The 26,100-nt window shown below is 42.1% G+C and overlaps 1 protein-coding gene across 1 annotated transcript in view; it reads right to left on the bottom strand.

Moving 5' to 3' along the window:
- LOC142141048 (protein lifeguard 2-like) overlaps window positions 1-3,830 on the bottom strand; it is a 32,443-nt gene extending 28,613 nt beyond the window's left edge. The window contains exon 1 of the mRNA XM_075199133.1: window positions 3,695-3,830. Within this exon, the coding sequence (XP_075055234.1) occupies window positions 3,695-3,709 (15 nt within the window). The 5' untranslated portion in view covers window positions 3,710-3,830. The remainder of the gene's footprint in view (window positions 1-3,694) is intronic.
- Between the last annotated feature and the right edge of the window lie 22,270 nt (window positions 3,831-26,100).

Genomic DNA, 26,100 nt, shown 5'->3' with positions numbered 1-26,100 from the left:
ATATATATATATATATATACAAAACAAAAAACATAATAATACAAAGACCAGACATCTACTTATTAAAAAATTACACACAGATAATTTTCAAGTTATATATGTAAGGGACTAGTAATGTCTAACATGAATTAGGCCTGGGCTCTAGAAAATAGGGTTAGGGAAGCAGGCCTAGAGGTACAATGGGTGATACAGTAGTAGAAGGTGAACATGAGGAAAGTGGGACCTGCTCTTGACAGCTTACACAAATAAGGTCGTACCGAGTGGGGAAGTGACGGTGATAGCTGAAGCAAAGAAGTTAGGAGGAGGGCTGATAGGCTTAAATAAAAAAAATAGTTTTATGGGCACCCTTGAAGCCATGGAGAGTAGATGCTAATCTGATAGGGAGTGGAAGATAGTTCTACAAGTGGGGAGCAGCCTGGACAAAGTCCTGCATGTAGGAGAGGGAAGAGGTAATCAGTGTGGTAGTGAGGCGGTGGTTGTTAGCAAAACGCAGGAGGTGGGAAGGAGTGTGAGTAGTGATGAGGTTGGAGATCTTGTAGCTGAAGGTGAGGAGTTTAAACTTGAGACTCATTTCTGACTGTCTTTATTAAGTTTCCCCATTTGGATTTGATTATTACATTGGTAAAAGTGTACCACACTTCCCTGTATGAAGTGCATATGGATGGCGCAAATGGCTCCATTAACAAAATAAATTCATATCCTCTATCTTTAAGGAAACTGTAAAAATAAATTCCTTTTGCTGCAGAAAGAAGCTCTATGGTCCTCCAGTAACCCAGGAATGTCCAAAGAAATTGCAAACTTTAAAAATTGAACCTTGTGTGCATGTGATGCAACGAGACAGCACAGCAGTAATAGGACTAAAAATAGAGGTTCAACCTAACAAGTTTTATCTTACTTATAATGTATTGGGAAATTTATGGAATGGGTATAGCCTACTGGTTTCAAATGTCAGCAATTCGATCCTATGAGATGAGAGCTGGTTGCATGAACCCACAACAGTGTCCCAATGAAAACTGTGCTTCTTCCTAATTGGTGAAAGTAGCAATCCCGCATAGAATTGTTTTCCCTTTTGCAAGTTAAGTACCTTTCAAGCATGTATCTACAAATCATTATCTCTCTGGAGGCTGAAAAACATAACTACCAGTTACACCACACAAGCTCACAACTCTCAGTATGTCATGTGAAGGCAAAGGGGGGGGAGAAAGGGGAGGATTTTACAGTATGTATAGGAGACAAAGCACAGAGGGGTGTTCCAAAGTCTCTCTGCTCACTACCATATGGTAGTCCTTTACACTGTGCAGAATTATCAATCATTAACAGCAGCCTAAAAAAAATGCTAATTACTAACGTTCTTCTAATAGCCTGCCACAATGATTTATGTTAAAATAACACACCTCATTTTTTTTTATTGGGATTGCTGCTATAGACAACAACGGCGGTGTGAACCAATTTAACAGCGATATAACAGTGGATATTGAAGCCGCAATGGACAAAAAGACTGGGTGGTTTCTGATGACAGAGATGAGGCTGATACTTGGTCAGCTATACATTAGAGAAAATGCTGTCACAAGGTCCACTACCATTATTGTCTGCTTTACTACATAAAGCCTGGTGAACTATGTAGAATGTAACAACAGGGTACCCCTGGAATCTCTCACTGTGCTCGCTTGCATGTCACAGCTCTGCTGCTGTTTGACTGAAGCAAGCGAGCACTGTAGTCTGACATCCCACAATGGATTCCTGTCAGACTGCTCAATGTTGGGCTGTCGGACTATAGTTATCTCTCTCAGGCCGTCTTTCTCTACATGACACGGCTGTAATACTTTGTGGGCTGGAAGAAGCTGTCCTGTGAGAGCAAAGTGCGCTGAATAAAATGCTCTCTCCCAGATAAACAGAGGTTTTTGCTTACTATATATTTATTTACAGTTATCTGCATTTTGTTTACATATTACGAAGCACTTTACAGAGAATATTTAATAACATTTGATAATAAATAATGATGGTGACAGGTCCGCTTTAAGTCCTATGAAGTTCGGAATAAAATGTATGGAATATGAGCGGGTCCTATAATGTAAATTATGAGAATTTTTTTCCAGTGACACAACATGAAAGTTTTTATTTTAAAAAACAGGCAATATAATTCTTGGAAAAATACATTTATATAGATACTTATTTGCTGTGCCAGTGTCTCTTTCCTTTTTAACCCTGTCCTTAAAAAGGTACATATTATAAATAACAATGATAAGAAATACTGCTTTATAGAAAATGATAAAAAGACACATGACTGTATTTTGCTTAATCAGACTCTAATCCTCTCATCCGTTTCTGTATCAGCAATGCTTAGTGGATATGATTAAAGATGATCTAATGGATCGGATCAATCTATCATCTCTCACATGAAACTCACCAATACATGTTGGGCATTAGTAGGGTGAGCACAGTTATAACAGGGTGAGCGCAGCGGTAACAGGGTGAACAGAGCGGTAATAATGTTGTGCATTAGTAGGGTGTACTAATGCCCAATACATGTTGGGCATTAGTAGGGTGAGCACAGTTATAACAGGGTGAGCGCAGCGGTAACAGGGTGAACAGAGCGGTAATAATGTTGTGCATTAGTAGGGTGAGCACAGTGGTAACAGGGTAAGTGCAGCAGTAATAGGATGAGCACAGCAGTAGTAGGGTGAGCACAGTAGTAAGGTGAGAAGAGCGGTAATAGGGTGGACACAGCGGTGACAGGGTGAGCAAAACAGTAATAGGGTAAGCATAGCCGTAACAGGGTGAGCACAACTGAACGGTAATAGGGTGAGCGTAGCGGTAAATGGGTCAGCACAGCAGTAATAGGGTGAGCACGGCGGTAACGGGATGAGCAGCGCTGTAACAAGGTGTGCAGCGCTGTAATAGGTTGAAAACATCTGTAAAAGGGTGAACACAGCTGTAAAAGACACAGCTGTAAAAGGGTGGACACAGCTGTAAAAGAGTAAGCAGATCGGTAATATTGGGTGAGCGCAGCGATAACGGTGAGCGCAGCGGTAACAGGGTGACACAGCAGTAGTAGGGTGAGGACAGCGGTAACAGGGTGAGCACAGCGGTAACAGGGCTAGCACAGCGGCAACAGGGTGAGCACAGTAGTAACAGGGTGAGCAGATGGGAAATAGGGTGAGCAGAGCAGTAATAGGGTGAGCAGAGTGGTAACAGGGTAAGCACAGTAGTAACAGGGTGAGCAGAAGGGAAATAGGGTGAGCACAGCGGTAACAGGGTGAGCAGAGGGATAATAGGGTGAGCACAGCCATAACAGGGTTATAGCTCTCACTATATTTGACCATTAGAATAAGATCGTACTTCTATTCTGTCTCCACGGCCCCTTAGTAGTATGTGTGACGCAGTATTGAGATATTCGCATGATGCCTTGTTTCACCTTTCCGGGAGATAATAGATGCTGCATTATTTACAGCCTAGATCTCCTATTGAGTTTCCGTTGAATGGAAAGTGCTGTCTTATGAAAAATATGCTGTTTGGCAATTATATTATTTTGCACGTGACGTACTATCTGCAAGGTGAGCTGATATTTATACTTATCTAACACAAGTGGTTTTAGGCTAGTAATTACTGCACCGATGCTGTAAATGCACTGGCTGTGTGAGGAGCATGGGTCCCGTTCTAGCCATCAGTACACAGTAAAGAAGACAATATTTACCTTTCCCTGGGTCATGATGCTGCTCTGGGTTATTCCGCTGTATGACACACAGCGCTCTGGACAAGCTGCGATGATGCTTCACATTCTAGTAACATCCAGCAGCCTGCAGGACTGTACCATTCCTCCGTAACCAGGAGGGGGAGCAGTGTGACTGGGTAAGCTCCTCAGTGGGGGCATTATCACATGTTCACATACAGATTAGCAGTTGCCAGAACTGACTGTGGGTAGAAAGAATAGAGAAATAAGATGAGTGAGGTAATACAAATGTATGCAGTAAAAGGGAGAACAAGAACCTATGTCTTCATATAACAAGGTGAGGTGCACAATATTATACAATATGGGGCATATTTAATAAAGCACGATAGTGCTTTTAACGGGTCATTAAGGTCCCACAGTGTCCTCCGCAAATTTATTAAGGGGGCATCGCAGCAGCTATCATGGATATCTGCTGCTTTGCACTCCTCTTCGTTTTTGGGAGCATTCACCATTCAACAGAATGGTGACTGCTCCTGGCCGCAATCTAACAAGTCCCGAAAAAACATTTTATTCGGGAACTTGTCATGTTAATGTGCTGGCGTACATCATCCGAATTGAGGAAATCTAATGCTGTCAGCTCTGCTCCAGAGAGCAGAGCTGTACAGCGCATGTGTGGAGGGATCACATGATCCCTCCCTGTCACTCAGCGCTCTCTCTCTGCAACTATCGTTGCAGAGACAGAGAGGGGATCTGTGTGCGCATGTCCAGTTCTTGGAACTGGACATGCGCACTTGAAGAGTGAAGAGAAGACCCGAAGACAGCGCTTCCGAAGAGGGGGGTAAGTATGTTTTTTTTATCACTGAAACAGCAGTTTTTTGGAACTGCTGTTTCTGTGCACGACTGTACATAAATGTGAGAAGTAGTTCAATCCTTATCATTGCGATAAGGATTGAAAACTACTTTTCACTTTATGTGAATAATGATAAATGTGCCCCTATGTCTGCAAAGTAGTTTAGTAGTAATTCTTCACAGTTCAACTTCACCAAAAAGGAATTACGAAAAATAGGCACAGACACTATATAGACAAAATAATTTAGCCACACCTGTTAACTATTGAATTGAGGTGTTTAAATCACACCCGTTGCCATAGGTGTATAACATCGGTGTATAACATCAAGCACCTAGCCATGTAGTCTCCCATTTGTAAACATTTGTGATACAAAATGGGTCATTCTGAAGAGCTCAGTGACTTTAAGCGTGGTACTGTGATAGGATGCCACCTTTGCAATAAGACAGGTCAGGAAATTTCATCCCTGCTGGATATTCCACAGTCAACTGTAAGTGATATTATTAGAAAGTGGAAGCGTTTAGGAACAACAGCAACTCAGCCACACAGCGGAAGACCACGTAAAATCACAGAGCGGGGTCAACTACTGCTAAGGCGCTTGGTGCATAAAAGTCGCCAACGCTATGCTGATTCCATAGCTGAAGAGTTCCGAACTTCCACTGGCATTAATCTAAGCACAAAAACTGTGTGTTAGGAGCTTAATGGTATGGTTTTCCATGGCTGAGCAGCTGCATGCAAGCCTCACATCACCAAGACCAATGCCAAGCGTCGGATGGAGTGGTGTAAAGCATGCCGACACTGGACTGTGGAGCAGTGGAAACGTGTTCTATGGAGTAACGAATCACGGTTCTCTGTTTAGCAGTCAGATGGGTGAATCTTGGTTTGACAGATGCCTGGAGAACATTACCTGCCTGATTGCATTATGCCAACTGTGAAGTTTTGGTGTTGGAGGGATAATGGTATGGGGCTTTTTTTCAGGGTTTGGGCTAGGCCCCTTATCTCCAATGAAGGGCAGTCTTAAACAGGCCCGGCGCTCCCATTAGGCAAGGTTAGGCAATTGCCTAGGGCGCCGGGCTCTGCAGGGCGCCTCGAAATTAAAAAAAAAAGACTAATTTAATTTAAAACGGAAATCCACGGGGAGGAGAGGAGAGAAGGGGCTATGAATCTTACCTGCATGAAGCTGCTGCTCTCTGCTCTGTCTTCTCCCCTCCGCTCACTGACAGTGACAGGCCGTGATGATCAGTGTCTGTGAGTGGAGGGGAGAAGACAGAGCAGAGAGGAGCAGCTTCATGCAGATAAGTTAAACAAAGACATAGGGAGCTGAGGGGAGGGAAGCGCAGCGCCGATTTTTAAAGGGGGGGGGCGCCGATTTTCACACTGTGCCTAGGGCGCCAAGGACCCTAGCACCGGCGCTGGTCTTAATGCTTCAGCATGCCAAGTCATTTTGGACAATGCTTCCAACCTTGTGGCAACATTTTAGGGAAGGTCCTTTTCTAATCCAATATGACTGTGCCCCAGTGCACAAAGCAAGGACTACAAAGACATGGTTTGATGAGTACAGTTTGAAAGAAATTGATTGACCTGCACAGAGCCCTGACGTTAACCCCATCGGACATCTTCGGGAGGAACTGGAATGGAGATTGTGAGCCAGGCCTTCTCGTCCAACTTCACTGCCTGACCTCATAAATGCTCTACAGGATAAATGGGCACAAATTCCCACAGAAACACTCCAACATCTTGTGGAAAGCCTTCCAAGAAGAGTGGAAGCTGTTATCGTTGCAAAAAGGAAACCAACTCCATATTAAAGTATATGTATTTGAATGCAATGTCATTACAGTCCCTGTTGGTGTAATGGTCAAGCGTCCGAATACTTGTATCCATTTAGTGTATATTGCTGTTGTGTTTATTTCATTGCACTGACAATTCTGTTTGATAAGCAAACTTTTTATTTAAAAATATGTTTTATGATCATCATCATCATCATCATCATTTATTTATATAGCGCCAACATATTCCGTAGCGCTTTACAATTGGGGACAAACGTAATAAACTAATAAACAAACTGGGTAAAACAGACAAAGAGGTGAGAAGGCCCTGCTCGCAAGCTTACAATCTATGGGAGTATGGGAGATTGACACATGAGGTTAAGTATACATTTTGCATCTTGGCCCAGCCAGACTGCAAAGGTATAAAAGTTAAAACATTTATTGGTCCCCATGATTTAGAAATAAACGTGCCAGTTTGGCTTCTAAAGACCAGCCTGAAGTGCTGCTATTTGATTTGTTTGTCTGGGGTCATAGGGGGCAGAGGGTTCCCTTAGTCTCCATCTGGTGTTGCAGGTTTCCTAGACATTACCCACCGCAGATGCCACAGGATTCTGACTAAGGCGAAGGCAATGTACAGGACAGATAACGGTGAGAGTTACAATTCTACTACAGACACCTTTTCCATAAACACACCTGGGAAAGGGGTGGTATATAAAACTTACCAGTAGAGCAAATATGCTGTTGTCTTTCTTTAGATTTACGTGCACTGGCATGATCATTATTTCATTGTGTACCTTGTTTTTTCAGTAAATATATTATGTGTACAGAATTTGCCAGTATAAAGACTTACATCTGACACATTTCTATCGTGCCTGGGAGAAAGTAATTCTTTGTATTAAGCCTGTATACCAGAATTATGAGGGGTGGATGGGGGCTTAGCCCCTATGCCGAAAACGATTGCCAGGCCAAGCTGTTGTGATGTTGCATTTGCTGCCAACTTTGACTAGCTTCCCCGGACCCCCAGAATATTTTAACACCTGCCAATAACAGACATTTTATGAGATGATACAAGGAAGTCTTTAGTATATAAAGCAAAATGAAAAGGAAGCCAGTGACCATATAAAAGTAGTACATACTAATCCTCTCTCTCCCTCCATCTCTATCTCTCTCTCTCTCTATAATGTATTGTTGTATTTTAAATAGGTTAAGTTCAATAATTAAATGCCTTGCTAAATATGTTATTTTAGACAGTTATGTTAAGTGATTTTTGTAAGATCTTAGAAAACATGATCAATAATGTTTTACAGAATTAGTGCAGATAGTCTGGTATTATTTGTGCATTTTAGCTAAGTAAATCATACATCAGAGTGATTGTTAAATGTGACCCGCCACAAATTGCCGGATATATGATATTGGTGGTTTAGAAAATAGCTGTGAAACGCTCCGAAAAAACACACCAAATAATAGTGGTGCCTCTGGCAAGTGAGATGGCTCAAATCGCCCACCTGTTAACATTCAGAAACACTATAAAAACCTTTCCAATATCCATGGCAATTCTTGCTGTGGAAAGATGATGGATTTTGGCAATATAACTGAGAGATCCATTCAGAGGCCCTCTGCCTAACTGAGGGGAGAGGTGCAGGAGGAGGGAAGAGCCTCAACACCAGATTCACGGTCTGTGCAGGTACTGCACTGCACATGTTTTTAGAAGTTGCTTGGTCCTTTCTGAGCAGGAGGTCGCCTAAATCACACTAACCTCCTGAACTTTTATGAGATGGTAAAACTTGATTTAGAGCTGTTCCCATCAAGGACCTATGCAGTGCCTGGGCTGCATAATTGAAAGTGTGCCCTATACTTTATGGTCACAGGCTCTTGTTAGGGGTGTGAGTTGTTGGGAAATGCACAGTTAAAAAGCACAATTGTACAAACACTGAACCACATCTAAAGACAACCAGTAATAAGCTACATCTACTACAACCTGACCCTGCACTTCTCTAACTTCACTGGACAGTGCAACTAGGTATTTTTTTTATTTGCTTCTCTGGGGTATATTTACTAAACGGCGGGTTTGAAAAAGTGGAGATGTTGCCTATAGCAACCAATCAGATTCTAGCTATTATTTATTTAGTGCATTCTACAAAATGAAAGCTAGAATCTGATTGGTTGCTATAGGCAACATCTCCACTTCTTCGAACCCGCAGTTTAGTAAATCTAGCCCTCTATCTTGCACTTTATTCTTAAATCACAATGTTTATCAAATTGCTTTTCTTATTATCCTTTCACGGCATTATCTTGAGAGCAATACACGTATATAAGGACACTACCGAAATCCAGAAAACTTCAAACACATCACCTGTCTCCCATCTATTTCAAAGTGCTTTAAATTTGCCCTATGGAATGCACACTCTGTTCTTAAGAAACTTAACTCCATACACAACCTCTTCCGCTCAAACAATCTCATGCTTCTGGCAATAACAGAAACATGGCTTACACAATCGGACACGGCCTCACCTGCAGCCCTTTCACACACTAGCCTCCATTTCACACACACCTGCAGACCTGGAAGCAGGTGAGAAGGTGGAGTTGGACTACTTCTTTCCCCACATTACACATTCCCAGTTCTACCAAATGTCTCATCCCTCACATTCACATCTTTTGAAGTATTTGTTATTCAGATTTTTAACCCATTCTCTACGCGTGTTGCTGTCATCCATCGCACCCTCCTGGACCACACCAACAATTTCTTGAATATTTCTCTGCACAGCTCCCTCATTTTGTATCTTCCAACATCCCTACCACCATCATGAGTGATTTTTACATCCTCAATGATAATCCACATTCCACTTGTACTTCTAAACTGCTCTCTCTAACTTCCTCCCTCGGCATCTCCCAGTGGACAGACTCCTCTACTCATCGAGGGGGCCACTGCCTTTTCTCAAAGCTATGCTAAGGTTCTGATTTCCTAAACCCTCCTTCCGCCCTCTCGGATCATCATCTTATCAGCTACAAGCTCTGCCCTAGTACTTTAACCTTTCTCCTATCAAACTCTCCCGAGCCTCCTCATACCTGCAGAGATCTTAACTCTATTAATTTTCAACAGTTTTTTCACCTCTCTCCAATACCTTCTATCCCCAATTTCTATATTCTCCTTCCCTGATTTGGCAGTATCTCAGTTTCGGCAAATCTTAGCAACAGCCCTTGATAAGTGACACCAGCTATTCTTCATACACAGTGTAGACTTCGATGTGAGCCGTGGCATACTAAAGTAACATGAAATATTTCTCGCAAAGCAGAACGTCAAAGGCATAAGTCTTGTACCTATAAAGATTTCCTTTTATATATACGGTTCTCTTCCACTCCAATGGAAATACTCTGGACACTGCTAAACAAATGTACTTCCAATCATAAATCTCTTCTCAACCCTCCCACCCATACCCTCCAGCTACTATTAGTGCACAAGATCTTGCTTCCTACTTCAAGGACAAGATTGGTGTGATCTGACTTGAAATGGTATCATCTTCCTCGACAAACAACCATCTTAATTCCTTTCCGCACCCTATGACACCCTCTCTTCATTGATCCCACAAATGAAGATTAAGTATCTACTTACTTATTTTCCTACTCTACCACCTATCCTCTTGTTCCTGTACTCTCACAAATTGGTAGTTCCTGTTTCCAGTGCTCATCCCAACCCTAGCTTAAATCTGTAATCTCTCTCTCTCTAATGGAATATTTCTATCATGATTCAAGCATGCAGTGATTACTCCTATTCTGAAAGAAACAAAATTCTGATCCAAACTCTCTCTAAAATTACCATCCCATCTCTTAGCTCCCATGCCCCGCCAAACTTCTCAAGAGAATTGCCTACACTTACCATATACGCTTTCTTCCCTCACACAACATATTGGACCCTCTACAGTCAGGCTTTCGATCCTAACAGTCCAAAGAGACTGCAATAACTAAGGTTGCCAATGATTTTATCACTGCTCAATCTAAAGGCCATTACTCCTGGATCTCTCTGCTGCATTTGACATTGTTGACCACTCTCTTCTCATTTACACGATTAGGTCTTCAGGACACTGTCTAATCATGATTCTGATCAAACTAATCTAATCAATCTTTCAGTGTTAGTTTCTCTGGATCCACCACCTCCCCACTTCCTTTATAAGTTCGAATACCACAAGGCTCAGTCCTTGGATTGCTGCTCTTCTGTATCTATACCACTTTTCTTGGAAAACTAATAAGCTCCTTTGGATTTTAGTATCATCTCTATGCAGATGATGTCACGGTTCTGGAGAACGGATCCTATGGTTTGCCTAGATTTGCACTACTCAAGTAAGGAGCAGAGTCTAACGAGGAGACAGTATTCACCAGGGACCACCACAAGGCAATTTGGCCTTTGCTGCGTCCATCTCGCAGGTTGCGGCCCTTACTAGGAGTACGAGGCAAAACCCCTTAGGAGAACGAGCAAATATGGTCAACAGTGAGAAGGTTACCACTGGAATGTCAGTGAAGGACTGAGTAAAGTGTCAGCTCTCCAGATGACAGGTTACCACTGGGATGGCGACAGGTACACTAGGAAGTGTCAATTCTGAAGTCAGCAGGTTACCACTGGAACGAAGGTGAAGCGTAGAGTGTCAGCTCTGTGGACAAAAGGTTACCACTGGGATGGTGGCAGGTACACTAGGAAGTGTCAATTCTGAAGTCAGCAGATAGAAAGGAGCCACGTCTAGCACCTAGGAGGTAACTAAAAGAACAGGCACCGAACATCCAGAGGAGATGCCTTTTAAACTTTGGAGCCAAACTCCCTAACCAATAGGAGAGGAGCAGAGGAAATGAATAGAATGGGTCTGTGCATGCGCAGACACGAAACGAAGATGGCGGCGTCCAGGACGGAGTGAGCGGTCGGCGGGACCAGGTAAGAGTCGGGTGTGCAGCCCGATCGCCCGGCGTGTGACAGTACCCCCCCTTTAAAGGTGGGCACTACACGTCTACTGCTGGGCTTCAAGGGAAACTTCTTATGAAATCTTTCCAACAATCGAGGTGCGTGAATGTCGGAGGCACGCACCCATGAGCGCTCCTCAGGACCGAAGCTCTTCCAATCATAATCATCATCATCAACATTTATTTATATAGCGCCAGCAAATTCCGTAGCGCTTTACAATTGGGAACAAACATTAATAAAACAATACTGGGTAATACATACAGACAGAGAGGTAAGAGAACCGTGCTCGAAAGCTTACAGTCCACCAGATACTTCAGGCCACCTTTGTAATACTTGGAGTCCAGGATTTGTTTGAGTTCAAACTCTTTCTCCTAATAAACTTTTGGAACAATGGAAGATGATACAGATGAGAAACAATTACATCTTAGCGGCTTCAACAGAGAAACATGGAAGAAATTAGAAATACGCAACTGCATTTGAAGCAAACAATGAACCGCGGAGCCAATTTCATACAAGGAACCTCGAGACGCATATTTTTGGTAGAAAGCATACCCTATCTCCGACTTTAGAGATAGGGAGTGCTCGTCGTCTCTTATCCGCTGATAGTTTGTAGCGACTGGAGGATTTCTTAAGGCAGGATCTTACTTGAGTAGGAAGAATCAATTCTGAAATCAGGTTACCACTGGAACGGAGGTGAAGCGTAGAGTGTCAGCTCTGTGGACAACAGGTTACCACTACGATGGCGGCAGGTACACTAGGAAGTGTCAATTCTGAAATCAGCAGGTTACCACTGGAACGGAGGTGAAGCATAGAGTAGAGTGTCAGCTCTGCGGACAACAGGTTACCACTGGGATGGCGTCAGGTACACTAGGAAGTGTCTATTCTGAAGTCAGCAGATAGAAAGGAACCACGTCTGGTACCTAGGAGGTAACTAAAAGAACAGGCACCGAACATCCAGAGCCTTTTAAAGTTTGGAGTCAAAATCCCTAACCAATAGGAGAGGAGCAGAGGAAAATATTAGAACGGGTTTGCATGCGCAGACCCGAAACGAAGATGGCGGCGGCCAGGACGGAGCGAGCGGTTCGCGGAAGCAGGCAAGAGTGCCGGGGCTCGGGTTTGCAGCCCGATCGTCTGGCGCATGACAGATGATACCCAAATTTATTTATCTCTTCCTGATCTCTCACCATCTGTGTTGGCCCATGTTACTGACTTTCTGCCATTTAATCTTGGATGTCCTCTCACCACTTCGCCACTCAACCTTTCAAAAGCAGAGTTAATAATATTCCCACCAGCCAACAGATGTTACCTACCTGACATTTCTGTTTCTGCTGACAACAGGACAATAAATACTACCGCACAAGCTCGTTGCCTAGATGTGATTCTTGAGTCAGAACTATCCTTTGTTCTCCACATTGAGTCTATATCTAAATCATGTTACATACATCTAAAAAACATTTCCAGAATACGCACATATCTTAAACAAGAAATGCAGAAACTTTAATTCATGTGCTCATCATCTTCCGCTTTTACTATTGCAATTCCATCCTTACTGATGTTCCCCGAATCAGACTTTCTCATTTATAATCTTTTTTGCATGCAGCAGCTAGATTGATTTTTCTGCCATATAATTCTTCACTCTGTAAGTCTCCACTTTGGTTGCTTGTTTTTCACTGAGTCAAATATAAAATAATTCTATTAACATACAAGGTCATCAACAAAATTGCACCAACATACATCTCTTCACTTGTCTCAAAATATCTCCCAATTCAACACCTCTGCTCTGCACCTCTCTTGCATCTCTCATCCACACTTATTCCCGGTTACAGGTCTTTTTGTAATTCCCTCCCTTTCACAATAAGACTTTCCTGTAGTCTTAAAACCTTGAAGCATTCTCTGAAAACCCACCTCTTCAGACAAACTCATAAAATTCCTCAACCACACTTAAACTCCCTAGGTTACCTTATTACCACCCTTTACACAGTTCTCACAAGCAGGGCTGCCACCAGAAAATGCAGGGTCCAGTATAAATGTAACAGGCAGGCCCCTCCTATTTCCTTCTCTCACCCCACTCTTATTTTTAAATTATTCTCTATTAGAGATGCTAATCTGGATTACCGTCGTGTTTTGGTTTTGCCAAACCGCCCTTGCGTGTTTTGGTTTTGGTTTTGTTTGGATTTGTTTTGCAATTTTGTTTAAAAATCAATGTTTTTGGGCATAAAATAACCAAATTTAGTGCTCCACTTGTTTCTTGGATAAGTAATGTAATTGTAAAGCTAATAAATTATGAAAAAAACAGTTTAATTCCTGGTAGGCCGTCATTAATTCTATACACAAACCAGATTGTCTTCCTCTCCATCTATGCAAATTGGCAATGCAGCCATCGTCTTTGGGTGTATATTACACCCTACACTTATAGTTAAATATCTAAAGAAATGGACAAAGGCAGTTTGGTTTCTGTCTCTCTAGGCCCCCCTCCACTTGTAGAAAATACTAAAAAATTCAGCCATCATAGACTGTACAATATAAATTGAAATGGACAAAGGCAGTTTGGTTTCTGTCTCTATAGGCCCCCCTCCACTTGTAGAAAATAGTAAAAAATTCAGCCATTATAGACTGTACAATATAAATGGAAACTGTACCCTGTAACCCCCTGATGGCAGCCCTGCACACAAGACAAAAACCCTTTGACCAACATTGCTGTGTGATTGATTTATATAACCCACTAATTACTTTTTATCTTTGCAATCTGAATGGACGAATATGCAACATGTTGCACTTAACCTCATGTATGAAACTCCCATTGTCCATAGATTGTAAGCTTGAGAGCAGGGCCTTTTTCTCAGTATTGTTTTATTACTGTGTTTCTTCCCAATAGCAAAGTTCTACGGAATTTGCTGGTGCTATATAAATAAATGATGACGATGATGATAAAATCTCAGCTATTTATTAGTTCTTTTAATGATTCTTTGACTCTTTATTTGCTTCAGGCCCGTTCTTTATAGCTTTCCCTATTCAGCCATTGGCTGATTACTTGCCACTCCACGTCATCCTCCAGACTATTTAAGGCACCTGTTCTAGCTTCTTAGCTAATCCTGGTATCCTGTATCCATACCTATTAATCTGGTCGAGCACGATATGCTTTGTCAGCTAATCCTGGTATCCTGGTACCGTGTATGCGTTTCTATTCAGCAGATCCTGGTTTCCAGCGATATATGCTTCTCAACTAATCCTGGTATCCTGTGTCTGTATCTATTCAGAAGATCATGGTATACAGAGATACTTGCTTCTCAGCTAATCCTGGTATCCTGTATTCATTCTTATCCATCAGATTCTGGTATCCTGTGCTATATGCTCCTCAGATAATCCTGATAATCTGCTATCCTGTATCCGTTCCTGTTCTGGTCACTCCTTGTTGACTAATAACATTTTCTCCTGTCAGTCTCGCCTTGTACCCACCTGTGGGGCAGCACGTGGCGTAGTGGTTAGCACCTCTGCCTTACAGCACTGGGGTCATGAGTTCAATTCCTGACCATGGCCTTACTCCTGTGAGGAGTTTGTATGTTCTCCCCGTGTCTGCATGGGTTTGCTCCGGGTTTCTCCTGTGATGTTATTGCATTAGATATGCTTAATGTTTGTAGACACTCCCTTATATGTTTAAGCTTGAATCTTTAGTGATGGTCCCTAAGACCATGGGGAATGCTGGGAAGTGGGTGTGGCCAGTGTGCAATGTACCCGGAGTCTGCAAATGGCTGAATAAAGAGCTCAGCAGTGCCCACCCATGCTTCAGTCTCCTGATGAACTGATTTACAAGTATATTAACAAAACATGGTGTCAGAAGAAGTTTTAACTGGACTGCTAGAGCTCAGAGTGTGAAAGGATCCTGCAGAAGTCTGTAAAGCTGTGACACGCAGTGTCTGAATATCTGCCTTGTGCTCTGGTCACATCAAACAGTGAGTAACTATGGATAGGCTGTCTCCTCCAGCAGGCATGCTCATGTCTGGCAACTTGTCTGAAAACTGGAAAAGATTTAAACAAAGGTTTAATATATATCTTGCTGCATGTGGAGCTGATGCAATGGAGGATAAAACAAAGTCATCCATCTTCCTCCATGTGATAGGAGAGGATGTGCTGGACATTTATAACAGTTTTCAGTTTGCTGAAGGGCAGAATATGGTGCTATCTTCTATAATGCAAAAGTTTGAAGATTACTTTGTGCCAAGGAAAAATGTGACATATGAAAGATATAAGTTTTTCACCTGTGATCAGAAGTCTGGAGAAGGATTTGATCAGTATGTTACAGAACTGCAATCACTCAGCAAAACCTGCGAGTTTGGTGATTTAAAGGACTCACTGATTAGAGATCGTATTGTCTATGGAATACCTGATAATGGACTCAGAGAAAGATTGCTGAGAGAGCAAGATCTAACACTAGACAAGGCAATGACTATGTGCAGATCTGCAGAAATGACCAGACTGCAAGCCAAACAGTTACACAAGGAATCTGATACTACTGTACATGTGGTGAAGAAAACAGAGCCAAGCAAACCACCATTCTCTAAAATGAAGCAGTCTAAAATGCAATCTAATAGGAAAATCTGCAGTAGATGTGGAAATACTCACAATCCTAAAATGTGCCCTGCTTATGGTAAAACCTGCATGAAATGTGGTGGACTTAATCACTTTGCCAAATGCTGTAGAACCAATAGTGAAACAAACAAAGTGCATGCCGTTGAACAAGCTACGTCTGAAGATTTTTTTGTGAATTGTATTGAACTTTGCAGTACAGACAAGGAAGAATGGATTGTTCCTTTAACAGTGAACGAGATTGTCATTCCCTTTAAGCTTGATACTGGTGCGCAGGTGAATTTGATATTGTTTCAAGACTATAAGACTTTTAGAGTAAAACCTAAAATTCATCCAGCCAATGTGAAAGTTACAGGCTACACTGGGGAGGAAATTCCTGTGAAAGGTACATGCCTAGTGACCCTGAGCTACAAAGGACAAAAGTTCAAAACATCTCTACTGATTGTGGATAAAGATGTACAACCGATTCTAGGATTAAGTTCATGTGAGAAGCTTAACTTGATAAAGTTTTCATGGTGACATCACAAGTAGAAGATGAATGCAAATCAGTGTTTACAGAATACAGAGACATGTTTGAAGGTTTAGGTTGTCTGCCTGGCGAGCATAAGATAAATCTAGACACGCAAGTTCCTCCAGTGATACACCCCTGTAGAAAAGTGCCATTTGCGCTGAGAGAAAAACTAAAACAGGAGTTAAACCGCATGGAAGCTTTGGGTGTTATACAGAAAGTTGATGAGCCTACTGAATGGGTGAGCTCCTTAGTAATTGTTGAAAAGAAAAATGGACAACTCAGAATATGTCTGGATCCAAGAGATTTAAATAAGGCTATTAAAAGAGAACATTTCAAACTACCAACCAGAGATGAAATCATGTCACAATTTGCGGGAGCAAAATGGTTCAGTAAATTGGATGCATCTTCAGGATTCTGGCAAATGAGGCTAGATGAAGCCAGCTCAATGCTGTGTACATTTAATACCCCAGAAGGTCGATACAGATTCCTTCGACTACCATATGGGATATTGTCTGCTCCAGAAGTATATCACAAAAGGATACACATGATTTTTGAACACATTCCAGGTGTTGAAACAATGATGGATGACATTATTGTCTGGGGATCTACAAAAGAAGAACATGATTCTAGACTGAGACAAGTAATGGAACTTATCAAGAAGGTGAATCTAAAGCTGAACAAGGACAAATGTGAATTTGGTGTGAAAACACTTACCTTTATGGGTGACGTGGTCTCGGAGGAAGGTGTGAAGCCTGACCCGAGGAAAATATCAGCCATAATAAACATGGAACGTCCTAACAACAAAGACGACGTGAGAAGATTCCTAGGAATGATTACTTACTTAGGAAAGTTTATTTCTCAACTCTCCGAACAAACAGCACCTCTAAGATGGTTGTTGGACAAAAATAATGAGTGGATGTGGTCACATGAACAAGAAGAAAGTTGGCAAAACTTGAAATGGACCATCACAGAGCAACCGGTACTAAGATTCTTTGATCCTACAAAAAGTATAAGAATTTCAGCAGATGCCTCGCAATTTGGCCTAGGCTCAGTGTTGTTACAAGAACATGAGGATACATGGCAACCGGTAATCTATGCATCAAGAGCATTGACAAGTGCTGAAACAAGATATGCTCAGATAGAAAAAGAACTTCTAGCAATCACATATGCATGTGAGCGATTTCATCAATTTGTGTATGGTCAAGCGTTTACAGTGGAAACTGACCACAAGCCATTGGTAGCTATCATGGCTAAATCGTTACATGACTGTCCCATGAGAATTCAACGAATGCTTATAAGACTACAGAAATATGATGTCCAATTGCTGTACTGTCCTGGTAAATACATGTACATTGCTGACACACTTTCCCGTGCTGTGAACAAAAGTGAAGGTTCCGAAAGTCTGATGGATAAAGAGATAGACGCATATGTTAATTTGATTGTAGCTTCTCTACCTGTGTCTCTTGCAAGACAAGAACAGATAAGAAAAGAAACAGAGACAGACATCACAATGAAAGTGTTACAAGACATCATTCTGAAAGGATGGCCAGCAGAAAAAAATGCGTGCCCACTGTCTATTCATGATTATTGGATGTACCGCACTGACCTTACGGTTGTCAATGGTATTATTTACAAAGGCAATAGAATTATTATACCTGCACGACTAAGAAAAATTATGCTGTGCAAGATACATGAAGGCCACTTAGGAGAAGAGAAATGTAAACGGAGGGCGCGTGAAGTGATGTATTGGCCAAGAATGAACCAGGACATAGCACAGACAACAGCTACATGTGAACTGTGTATTATGTACAGACCAAAGCAACAAGTCGAGCCGCTGAGTCCTCATGCAGTGCCAAAGAGACCATACCAGAAGGTAGGCGCAGATTTGTTTGATTGTATTGGAAAAACGCACATTGTCGTGACTGATTATTATTCTAATTACCCTGAGGTGCAGACTCTACCTACAACTACTAGTAAAGCCGTAATCAGTTGCATGAAGTCAATCTTTGCAAGGCATGGTGTTCCTATGGAAGTGTTCACTGACAATGGACCTCAGTTTTCCAGCGCTGAATTTAGACAGTTTGCTGAAGAGTGGGAATTTGTCCATGCAACATCGAGTCCCCACTATCCACAGTCAAATGGGTTGGTGGAAAGTTCAGTAAAAACTGTAAAGAGTCTAATGAAAAAAGCACAAGACGGCAAAGAAGATTTCTACAAAAGTCTTTTAATCTACCGCAGTACACCTCTACAGAATGGACTCTCTCCTGCACAAATGCTGATGGGAAGGAGGATTAGAGCAAATCTTCCGATAAGTGATGAACTGCTTAATACGCATAACTCAGCATTGGTGAGACTGAGTAAGGTACGTCAACAGGAGAAACAGAAACTGTACCATGATAGGCGAGCAAAAAGCTTATCTGATCTAAGATCAGGTGACCAAGCCCGTCTCCGAGATCATGAGAAAGGCATTTGGATGCAGAAAGGTATTGTGCAAGCACAAGTAGCACCAAGATCTTATATTGTACGTACAGATCGTGGAACAGAAGTAAGAAGAAATCGGGTCGATTTAAGATCTCAACCCAACCATAGTGATGGCAACACGACTGAAGAATACCCTTCATCTGACATGTATGATGGACTTGATAATGGTGAACAAACCATGATGGAAGAAAGGTCCAACATGGTTGACGATACACAGACTTTGTGTGAAAGACCCATAAGAGAAATACGCAGACCTGAGAGACTCATTGAAACGTGTTAGATGATGTTCTTAATGTTATATCGTTGAATTGTTATACTGAAGGATACAGGGCTTATCTTTAAAGAAAAAGAAGATGTGATGTTATTGCATTAGATATGCTTAATGTTTGTAGACACTCCCTTATATGTTTAAGCTTGAATCTTTAGTGATGGTCCCTAAGACCATGGGGAATGCTGGGAAGTGGGTGTGGCCAGTGTGCAATGTACCCGGAGTCTGCAAATGGCTGAATAAAGAGCTCAGCAGTGCCCACCCATGCTTCAGTCTCCTGATGAACTGATTTACAAGTATATTAACAAAACATCTCCCACACTCCAAAAACATACTGGTAGGTTAATTGGCTGCTAACAAATTGACCCTAGTCTGTGTGTGTGGTAGGGAATTTAGACTGTAAGCCCCAATGGTACAGGGACTGATGTGAGTGAGTTCTCTGTACAGCGCTGCGGAATTTGTGGCGCTATATAAATAAATGGTGATGATGATGGGGTGAAGCAGCAAAGGCCAAAACTGCTTGCGGATGTTCCTGGTGAAAACCTTCTTTTTGTTAGACTCTGCACCTCCGTGGATGGAGTCAAATCAGGCAGTCTGTAAAGAGTCCAACCTTCCCTGTGAATTCCGTGACAAATGACTTTTGGCTCACACAGTAACGAGGTCACTGGAACCAATGAAAAAGTTTAACAGCAACAAAAACAAAATAATACACTAAACAGCAGGTTACAGAATACAACAAATAAAAAAAGACAGATACATTAGTCACCTCCCCAAAGCACCCAAATTAGTCAGTGAACCAGCTAAGGAGACCCTGTGATGCTCTCCACTGAACAATCACCTTTTTAGTCCCTGATCTCTGACCTGGTGCCCTATAGCCAGCCAGGTTACGGATTCCAGACCAAGTGTGGTGCTAATCAGTTAGTGGAAGGGCCACCTTCCTCTTGTAGAGACAGTTCGGCAGCATTTCCATAGCACTTGCCCAATAAGTGAGTAATCACCATGTCAAATACTTAAAGGGTCAATATGCTTCTCAATAGCTGTCCACATTGTTCCTTGAGGTGCACTTCAGTCAACTAGGGGAGTTACGGTCTGTATTTACTGTAAACTACGTTCACTGACCAAAAACATTAAAGAATAGCCCAAATGTGCTGAAGAATACTCACCACTCTTATGCCTCCTTATTCATTTGCAAGGTTTCACCATCGTTTTACTAAGCCATCCATAGTCCATGCAGTAGTTTTTTCAGGTTTGCCTGAACACTTCACATGCGACCCAAGTACTATAAGAATGAAAGGTGGCTAAGCAGGGTAACCAGATCCAGCATATTGTCCAAGCTATCCCCCTACATCTCTTTTGGTTTATGTTTTGTGGGGAAGTTTTCTGTTCCATTGCTTCTTTCTGGAAGCACTAATTTACATGTATTTCTATGTATGGATACTATTGCACTGTTTAAATGGTGATAGTGTCTCATGTGTGGTCTTTCTTTAATTTACTTTTTTGACTTATTTTCATCTCTTGTGACTGTGATTTATGTTTTACATACTTTTTTGTCCTCTGTATAAAAAATGTGTTCTCTAGTGACTTCCTTCAATAAATCTCTTTTATATTGTCTGTCCCCTTATATATTCCATACTTGCCTACTTTAGCCAAGTTCTGTCCGAGAGAGAGGCGTGACTGGAGGGCTGGAGGGGGCGGGATGCGGCCAAACACGTCATTTTGGCCCTGCCCCCCGCAAAGAAAATGCTGTTTTGTCACGGGGGCGGGGCCAAAATGACGCGATTGACCACCAAACGCGTCATTTCGAGAAGGCAGTTGCGGGATGCGGGAGACTTGCCTGCTCTCCCGGGAGTCCGTGAGACCGACCCGAATTTCGGGAGAGTTGGCAAGTATGATATATTCCCTTATGTGTCTCTTCAAAGTAGAGATGGTCACTGACCCCCGTGTTTGGGTTTTGTATTCGGTTTTGGATCTGGATTACCGTCGTGTTTTGGTTTGCAAAACCGCCATTGCGTGTTTTGGTTTTGGTTTTGTTTGGTTTTGTTTTGCTATTTTGTTAGAAAATCAATGTTTTTGGGCCTAAAATAACCCAATTTAGTGCTCCACTTGTTTGTTGGATAAGTAATGTAATTGTAAAGCTAATAAATAATCAAAAAAAAGTTTAATTCCTGGTACGTAGGCCTTCATTAATTCTACGCACAAAACAGATTGTCTTCCTCTCCATCTATGCATATTGGCAATGCAGCCATCATCTTTGGATGTATATTACACCCTACACTTATAGTTAAATATGTAAAGAAATGGACAAAGGCAGCTTGGTTTCTGTCTCTATAGGGCCCCCTCCACTTGTCGAAAATAAAAAAAAATTCAGCCGTTATAGACTGTACAATATTAATTGAAATGGAGAAAGCCATTTTGGGGTCACTGTGTGTATGACACCCTACCCTTAAGGATAAATTGCCCAAACAGTAGCCTTTCATGACGGTACGTGATATGGAAATGCCCCAAGTCCCTTTCCTCTTTGGGGGTAGATTGCACCCTAGACTTAAATAGAAAGTTTTAAAAAGATGTTATCGTCATCATCTGGATTTTCATCCTCACCCTCATCAGTGTGTACGTCATCATCACAGACTATCAATTCATCGCCGCTTGAATCCGCCATTAGAGAACAGTCAGTGCTTGGATGTCTTTGATGGTGAAGGCCTTCCTCGTGGAAGATGTAGTTCATTTTTATAAACATAATTTTCTCCACATTTTTGGGAAGTACCCTTCGACGGCGATCACTGACTAAGTTCCCGGCTGTACTGAACACTCGTTCAGAGTACACACTGGAGGGTGGGCAGCTTAGGTATTGCAAAGCAAGTTTGTACATGGGTTTCCAAATGGCCTGCCTTTCCTCCCAGTAAGGAAAGGGACTGTCTGACATTTCCATATCAATTACCTCTTGAAAATAATCCTCCACCATCCTTTGCATGTTTATACTCGTATTGGATGGAGTTATGGGCAAGGTCACACATTTTTTTTAAAAATCCTTCAAACCAGCCCAGATGTTAAATTGTTCTGGTCTGCCCCCTGCGTCTTCCCTGCTTCTTTTTGGGAAATTTAATTTTTTACGAGCAGCAGCAGCTTTAGAAAGTGAAGGAGGACACGTCGTCAAGCCGAGGCCCAGTTCAGCGGCCAACTTGCTGAGCAATAGCTCCTTGCAAAAGTTCACATCTCGCTCATTTACAAGTAAAGACTCAATGTAGGTCTTAAACCTTGGATCAAGCACAGTGGCCAAAACGTACTGATCCGAGTTCAAGATCTTAATAACTCGAGGATCATTGTGAAGCGAATTAAGTACTTGATCGACAAGGCCAACATACTTTCCTGAATTGCTTGCTTTCAGCTCCTCCTTCAGTTTCTCAAGCTGCTTTTCCAATAGTCTAATTAAAGGAATGACTTGGCTCAAACTAGCAGAGTCTGCACTCACCTCACACGTCACAGCTTCAAATGGTTTCAGCACCTTGCACAGCACTGAAAGGATTCCCCACTGTGCAAGAGTGAAATACATCCCCCCTCCTTTCCCAATGTCATGGCTTGTGCAATATGCTTGGATGGCTTTGCGCTGTTCCTCCATCCTCTGAAGCATGTACAGGGTGGAATTCCACTTAGTTACCACCTCTTGCTTAAGTTGGTGACAGTGCAAGTTAAACTGCTCTTGGAGCTGCTGTAATCTCCTACATGCTGTGGCTGAATGCCTGAAATGGCCTGAAATTTTACGGGCCACCGAAAGCATCTCCTGCACCTCACGGTTATTTTGTAGGAAGCTCTGCACCACCAAGTTGATGGTGTGAGCAAAACAGGGAATGTGCTGGAAATCACCCAGCTGTAATGCTCGCACTATATTGTTGGCGTTATCAGAAATTAGATATCCTGGGGAGAGTCCAAGTGGTATAAGCCATGTATCAATCAAATCTCTTAGTTTGCGTAACAAATTGTCAGCTGTATGCCTGTTAGTGAAGCCGGTGATACAAAGAGTGGCCTGCCTGTGACAAATGTTACGTAGTGGTGTACATGCTGCTGCTGTTCCTGCTGGTGAAGGTGAATGACCAACCCAGTGGGCTGTCACAGTCATATAGTCTTTGCCCACTTCCACTTGTCCACATATCTGTGGTTAAGTGGACAGTGGGCATAATGGCATTTTTCAGCGCAATCTCTACATTTGTACACACTTTTTGGTATAGTTGTGGAATTGCTTTTCGGGAGAAATGGTGTCGCGATGAAATTCTGTAACGCGGACACAAAACCTCAATTAACTGTGAAAAACCAGCTGCGTTTATTGTGGAGATTGGACGCAAATCTAACACTAATATTGCAGCCATGGCGTCTGTGATTCGCTTGGCGACTGGGTGACTGCTGTCATATGTGCTTCCCCTAGCAAATGATTGTTTCACAGTTAATTGTGGAAATGTAGGACTGTTCTTTTTCTTGGCCTTCCTCTGGGCTGACGATTCACCCCCAGCATCAGCAACAGCAGCAGCAGTGGGACTAACGCTTTCTTCAGAGGAATCAATAATAGTGCAGGAGTCATCCAGCCTTAATAATTGGGATGCAGGGCTAACTCCAAGCGCTATTGAGGATATTGATGAGGATGGTGTGGTGGGTGTATTTTGTAGCCGTCGGGATGTCGGTGACCGGAGGGTCCTAGATGATGATGGAGTGCTTGTAATTTTTTTGGAAGAACTTTCAGCTTTTCCCAACACTTCGCCATGAACTCTCGTTAAATGGCGTAACATAGACGAGGTTCTAAGATGGTTAAGGTCCCTCCCTCGACTGACTGTGGCTTGACATACACTACAAATGCCTATACAATTGTTGTCTGGATTTGGGTAGAAATAATTCCACACATAAGAAGTGGATTTTTTTGTTTTATGGCCAGGCATGACAATGGCCTTTTTCTTGTCACGTGCCAGAACTGCTGCCTCTGGTGCAGGACTTACACAAACAACTTCATCCTCATCAACATCCTCATTAGCGCCCTCGTTGCCTACACAAATCTCCCCCCTCATCCTCTTCTGATTCCAAAGTTGCATCCTCCATTTGTGTATCACCGGCTACACTCGGGCTATTAAGGCACACATCAGCAGAATGCTCATGATTAGACATCCCACTGTTGGATGGACTCTCCACAGAGATTGGTGTCATTTGTGAATCGGAGCAAACATCCTCTAATGCCTTACTGTTATCTTGCAGCTCGGCTTTGACGCGTAACAGTAGTTTTGCACCAATTGTAGGCTCGGTAACTTTTTTGGATCTGCCACTAATATAGAAAGGTGAAGGCCTCATTCTCTCTTTGCCACTGCGTGTGTAGAATGGCATGTTGGCAATTTTTTTTTATCGGCATTTAACTTTTCCTCAGTTACACTTCTTTTTCGCCTCAACACAGTAACATTTTTTGGGGTGTGTGTTTTTTGGACTGATTTCGAAACACTGTGTAGTTTAACATCGCCTTGCCCAGATGACGTACTGGGAACACTACCATCAGGACTGGTGACAGAATCTGATTGCTCATTCTGCTCATATGTGGACTGCTTTGAATCCATTCTGAGCCCAAAGCACTTGTACTGCTACAAATTGTTTTAGATACTGCTGACAAATATGACTTTGGACAGCCAGAAATATTTATGCACAATTATGGGGGACACCCCAAAAGCACTTGGGAGTTCTAAAAATTATTTGGTAAATACTGCTGACAAATATGACTTTTTTTGACAGCCAGAAATATTTATGCACAATTATGGGGAAAACCCCAAAAGCAATGGGGAGTGCTAAAAATTATTTGGTAGATACTGCTGACAAATATGACTTTTGACAGCCAGAAATATTTATGCACAATTATGGGGGACACAACAAAAGCACTGGGGAGTGCTAAAAATTATTTTTTAAATCTGCTGACAGATAATACTTTGGACAGCCAGAAATATTTATGCACAATTATGGGGGACACCCCAAAAGCACTTGGGAGTGCTAAAAATAATTTTTTTAAATCTGCTGACAGATAATACTTTGGACAGCCAGAAATATTTATGCACAATTATGGGGGACACCCCAAAAGCACTGGGGAGTGCTAAAAATTATTTGGTAAATCTGCTGACAGATAATACTTTGGACAGCCAGAAATATTTATGCACAATTATGGGGGACACCCCAAAAGCACTGGGAAGTGCTAAAAATTATTAGGTAAATATGCTGACAGATAGTAATTTTGACAGCCCGAAATATTTAGGCAAAATAAGGGGGGACACCCAAAAAGCACTTTGAGTGCAAAATATTGAAAAAAAAGACTCCTCTATCCTCTTCTCTTCTCTATCGATTGTTGTTAGCACAATTGGAATCAGAATATTGAATTGTCTGTCCCTGCTTTAATCAACCTGTGACTACACCCTGCTCTCTCCCTCTGTCAAATGGCGATGGATTGCTGGGGAGGCGTGGATTTATAGTCTTCAAGTATGACGAGAACCGAGCCCCGAGATCAGACGACGTCACAATGATGTTCGGCATCGATTTGGATTCCGAGCGGGCGGGAGAGTACCGAGCCTACTCAGCTCGGTACTCGGATAGCCAAAGTTTGGGTGGGTTCAGTTCTCGGGGAACCGAGCCCGCCCATCTCTACTTCAAAGTCTCGGTAAAGTGCTCTATATCTATTGTTAAACCTTAGAGAATAATTTCTTCTTGGTGTGCTTTCCACGTATTATTGTTCATTTGGTTATGATCTTTAATATTATTTTATTGTTTTGTTGTAATACTTATTATGATATTCTTGTGTGTTATTAGATGGACACCTAAAAAATGGTGTTGAAATATAGTAAATGCCATTAATCTAAATGATAACCGAAAACATTAGATATATAAATGAAAAACATCTATGTGAACCCTTAAATATACTGCAGAAGTCTTACAATTAGGTTAATGCAGTCCTCTCTGAGATTACCCTCCCAATGACCCCAGGTTCAGATCTACTTTCCTGGCCAGCCAATACAGTATCTCTG

This window comes from Mixophyes fleayi, chromosome 2, assembly GCF_038048845.1.
Source record: "Mixophyes fleayi isolate aMixFle1 chromosome 2, aMixFle1.hap1, whole genome shotgun sequence".
NCBI lineage: Eukaryota > Metazoa > Chordata > Amphibia > Anura > Limnodynastidae > Mixophyes > Mixophyes fleayi.
The sequence above is the reverse complement of the archived record's forward strand: the minus strand, read 5'-3'. Positions and strand labels throughout refer to the sequence as shown.